General features: G+C 41.2%; 1 protein-coding gene across 1 annotated transcript; it reads right to left on the bottom strand.

Moving 5' to 3' along the window:
- Nucleotides 1-3780: 3780 nt before the first annotated feature.
- Nucleotides 3781-4849, bottom strand: LOC119660360. Its single transcript, XM_038068868.1, has 3 exons — nucleotides 4690-4849; nucleotides 4473-4617; nucleotides 3781-4379 (listed from the first exon to the last, which is right to left on the bottom strand). The coding sequence occupies exons 1-3, from the start codon at nucleotides 4733-4735 to the stop codon at nucleotides 3842-3844; spliced, it is 729 nt and encodes a 242-aa protein (XP_037924796.1). The 5' UTR covers nucleotides 4736-4849; the 3' UTR covers nucleotides 3781-3841.
- Between the last annotated feature and the right edge of the window lie 207 nt (nucleotides 4850-5056).

Raw genomic sequence — 5056 nt, 5'->3', positions numbered from 1 at the left:
TAATTCTAATCTGAACTTATCCCAGTTAGTGAAGGCGAAGGATCTAATTTTATGGGGTACTCGCTTTTGCAGCTGAGGAGAGAAGGATAGTTTGAGTTTAGATATAAAGTAGTCGGAGATGGCCGGTATGGTTTTCCATGTTAACACTTGTAATGTGAGTCTGGCTTCTGCAGATATCAGGAAATAGTCAAGTATGGATTGGATTGACGGGCAAGGCCATGTCAAGCTGGTTAAGTGGGTCTTGGTTGTGGATCCACTTTTCAAGGGTTATCTCATTTCGATTTTTTGCCAAATTGCGACAAGTGCGTCTCGAGTTGAAAAAATGGATTTTAACTGGAGATTGCTCAAGTCTTGGCCCACTTGCTCAAGTGGTGAGCTGGATTTGATGTAGACTGCGGCTATTACGAAGCGTCTATTCTCAGTGGTTTTAAATAACACCACGGAACAAGTTTGCAGGTTTCCGATGGCAACTTATTGGAATTCATAATCTTTTCTGACTAATAGGGCGGTTCCGCAGTTGGTGTCGTTCCAGATAACATCATATCCGATAAAATTTACATTGTGCCTACCTTTTAATCATGTCTCTGAAACAGAGTAAAATTCCGCTTTCAGAGAGTCTACCAATTTTTGTGCAGTGACACGTTGGGCATGTGATACGGAGTTAAATATGATAATATTTAACACCATAAATTCACAATAAGTTGAATAGCAGCTAATTGTCGCTGTTCGTTGGTTTGCGCCGAAGCAAGAGTTTCGACCAAGTTTTTGAAGACCAATTTGTTGCCTTGCGGAACTAGAGGAGCTACAGATCTAGGAAGAGTAGATTCCTAGCTGCTTGGGCATAAGATACGCCTGGTTAAGTCAAACTTTGTGACATATGTGTGAGCGCCTGCTTGGCTCTCACTATATAAGCATTCTTTTTTGCTCTGTCAACTTCCATTCTGGTATTCCCCACGCACATGGGTTTTTGTGCACTTCACGCACCTGTGCACAATCGAGCAATTGAGGGTGATGTGCCCGAAGTTTTGGCAGCTGTTACACTGCATTTCCTAAATTGGTTTGACTTTCTCAAGCGAAATCTTTTAGTGCAGTATATACTTCATCTTGAAGGCGTCATTAAAGTAGCCAGGAACAGCGCCGGTTACGACTTCAATGGAAGTGTTGGGTTCTGGCTATGAAGAAGCTTATCTGCTCGCGTGACTAGATTCAATACGCTTTTAACCTTCAAGTGTGAGCGCTCTTCGTTGAGTTCCCACATTATGTCAGCCAGGTTTGACTCTCTGTGAAGACTGCGGATTACGAAGGACAGAGTCCTTAACCTGGCCTGTAGCTCCTCTTCTTTTATAAGGATGAAGATAGCTGCATGATCTTCAATGCTCTGAGGGTTACATTCAACCCTTTTTCTTTCAAGATTCTTAGGATTAATTTTATTTATACCCAGTGATCGGGGGAATTTTCACTTTGCTTTAGCGGGTAGTTTGTGGTGGGAGTGCCTGTGAGTTTGCCGGAGGAGCACTTACATTGCTAACATTAACCTTTGATTTTTGATTCTCACTTCTTACGCTGCGCAAAGTTAAAATCGTCACCTTCCTCTTCTTGAATTATCACTTCCAAGCACATTTCACTTTCTCCTTGGGGTTATTGCTGCTCCTGTTATTGTTGTTGCTGCTGCTCCATTGTAGTCATTGGTCTGCTGACAATTCAACTGCTGGGCCATGGCGGCCTTTTCTTAAACTCAACTCCTCGATTCTTTCGAGGAGGCTCGCGTTCACTTCTCTTAGCTCCGAATGACCTGTGGTTCTCCTTTCCTCAAATAATACGTTTTGATCTTTCGAAAAACTACAATCCACATGAGAACATCACTCTTAATGCAGCGCTATTTCTATATCGTCATATTCTTCACCGAATGTTCAAAGATGATCTGCAGAGTCAGTGTCAGAGTTTTGTTGGATATACACAGCGTAACCGAGGTGTACAGGATTCACTAATGCACTCTAAGCGGAAGTACTGGCGATACTGGAAGCCTGTCGACGCCTGAAGCATGATCCGTGCTCCAAGCCATTCTGGCTTACAGTCAAGCGCCCGTTAAGGCTTTGTACTCAGTGGGGATATCCTCGAAACTGATGGGGCAGTGCAAGAACTGTCTGGGTGACACGCTCAAATTCATCCTCCTCTAGGTTCCCGTTCATAGGAACATAGACGGGAATAAAGGGACTAACGGGCTGGCCAGAGGGGCTCTGCTCTTGGCAGTCCCTCAGCACTATTTAGCAGCCGCAGACTTCAAGGCAAAGGCTCACCAACTGCACCAAGTCAAGGAGGATTTGGCCCGCCTATAACAAGACTCGATCGCAAGAGCTCTTGTGCCAGATGCGTGCAAATGCATACAAGATTAATGGGGAACTGAGCGATAAAGGAGCATACCCTACAATTCGCATTGCCGAAGCTGCGAAGAAGAGTGAGAAATCTTCAGAGATACTCTTTGCGGTTGTCCAACCTTAGCTAGACTCAGACTTCGGAAACTAGGTCGTTCTTTGAGGACCTCAGAGAAATCTCTAGTTGCAGAATGCGAGAGCTACTTTCCGTCGTGAATGCTACAGGCTGGCTCTTAGGCACCAAAACGGTACACCACAGCGCTAATTGGCTTATTATTAATACGAATAGCAGATCAAATTGAAGTGGAATCGTCTCAGTAGATTACGAAGTCTACTAACAAAGCCCAATTGTATTCAAATGACCATATCTTTTCTCAAAAATCTCTATAATGCGGATCGCTTTTGACTGCTTTTTAATCTAATTGAAGATGTTCACCAAATGGTTAAGGAGGTGGAAAATAATAATGTGAGCAAAACCAAGCCATGCTAGTAATAAAGCCTCAAAGTAGTCGAATGTCAACTGAAGATACACTTTCCTGGCCGGTAGGACTGAGGTTGATGCATCTCATTACGTAAATAATATAAAACCGTCTTGATATGTGATCCAAAAGCGGAAATGCACCTTAAATTGAAATTGTTTTGAATTAAAATTTTATCTGTGCTATTATATAAAAAGACTGCATAAAAAAGTTATTTTAAAGTTCAAATATCTATCTCTGCGTCACCGGAGTTTTCTTGTTTGACATGACAATGAAGAGTGAATTAATTAATGATGGGAGGTGATAGAAGATAGGTTACATGCATCACTGTGCTGCATATCTACTATCTTTTTAGCTTTTGGTATACTCAGCAATATCGACAAGTAGGCTCCTCAAGAATCTTGTGATATAAAATGAATGAGAATCTTTTCTGGAAAGTATTTGAGATATCAAAGCATGTTATCAAATGCTGAGTGTTACAAAATTCGAGGGGTTGAAAATTATCTTAAATCTAGAACTGATCTCCCCGAACACAAAATGCAGGAAAGAACTAAACGTTAATTTTTGCAATAGCCTTCATCGTCAGTTTCTTCTTGAACCATTCGTTTTCTCGATAAGTCAATGTCAGCGGATCTGCCACGCCTACAAGATGTCAACTAGCAAGAGATTCACAGATTGAAGCAACTCTTCTCTGGTTGAATTCTCAACAAATATGTGGAATAAAGCTTTATCACTACCTCCTCGAATTGGCTAGCAAAACCGTATAGGGTACAATGCATGCTGATAGTTCCTTCCGTGGAATTTAATTTATAGCCATTCTCTGGCTCGAGTGCGGGCTCAAATTGATCGAATCGACAAAGTTTTATAAAATTTACTATCAATGTCAGTAAAACCTTCCAAGCAGAGTGAAATAAATAAAACTTTGAATAAAACATTGCTGCTACAAAATTTCCTTTTTATTAGAATAAGAATAACAAGTCAAAATCTCTCTTAAGCAGCTGGCGGGATGCATGGTTCAGATGGTTCCTTTGGTCCAGTCAACAATTGAAGCAAATCAGAAATGGTCATGTCCTTCAAGAAGTCATTGGCAGCTGGCATTACGATCGCTTGAGCAGTTTCCTCGATGGCATCCTTGTGATCGTTGAACAAATTCATGACAACCTTTTGTGCAATACTGTTAACAATCTTCATGGTCAATTTGCCAATAACGAAGCCAGTTGATTTGAATTCAATCTTTCCCAAGTCAACGGTTGGAGTGAAGTCCATCAATTTCATGACACCATCAACCATACCGAAACGAACAGCAACGGAGATGCGCAAGTTTTCGAGGGTCATGTTCAAATTTCCGGAACTCTTAATCTTCAAGAATGAAACAATCCATGATTGCAAGGACAAGTTTCCTTGAATATTGATGGAACGGAATCCCAAGCTGAGGCCAGCCTTCAAGGTAAGAACGTTCATGGTTACATCGTCCACTGAGAAATCATTCAATCCGCTGATGACGGCATTCTTGATGTCACCGTAGATTCTGAAGAGGAAATTAAATAAATTGATAATCAAAGACCAAATGGACCGTCTATCGCACCAATGGGACTCAAAATAATCACATTGGCACACTTACTTAATAATCCAGAGCTTGTGGTATAAATCAAAGAAGTCAACCTTGAGTGGAGCCAATGAAGGAATACCCATATCAGGGAAACCACATGGCATTTGTTCCTTCAATCCATTGATGGTGTTTTCAAGAGCCTTGGCAGGACTTTGCCCTATGGAGTCGAAAAAGTGCACGGAACATTAGTTTCACACGTATTCATGTATATAAATCCTTATTGACGTACCGTATGCCAAGGCGAAACAGGCGAGGACGACAATGAGTACCTTCATTCTGCAGATAAATCGTGACTGTAGAGAACCACAATTACTGCCGCAAACCTGCGATGTTTTGCTTTTATATGCTCCGTTTTTAGCAAGGAGTCTTGTGTTCTTATCATATCGCCTATAATAAGCTCCATTGTTTGGCAACCAAAAAATCTGTTTCGGCATGGGATTATCTTCATGAATCCCTGTTGGATCAATTTAGATTACAAATTTGCGCTATCACACAAGTGTTCATCCATGTCCCCAGTGCTTTTAATAATAGACAAGTTTATCAGTCTTTTCGTGTATTGTTCGAAAATGATTAATGTTTAATATGTTTGCACTGTG

This window comes from Hermetia illucens, chromosome 6 (genome assembly GCF_905115235.1).
Source record: "Hermetia illucens chromosome 6, iHerIll2.2.curated.20191125, whole genome shotgun sequence".
In the NCBI taxonomy this organism is placed as follows: domain Eukaryota; kingdom Metazoa; phylum Arthropoda; class Insecta; order Diptera; family Stratiomyidae; genus Hermetia; species Hermetia illucens.
Note: the sequence above shows the minus strand (reverse complement) of the source record. Positions and strands in the feature narration are given on the sequence as shown.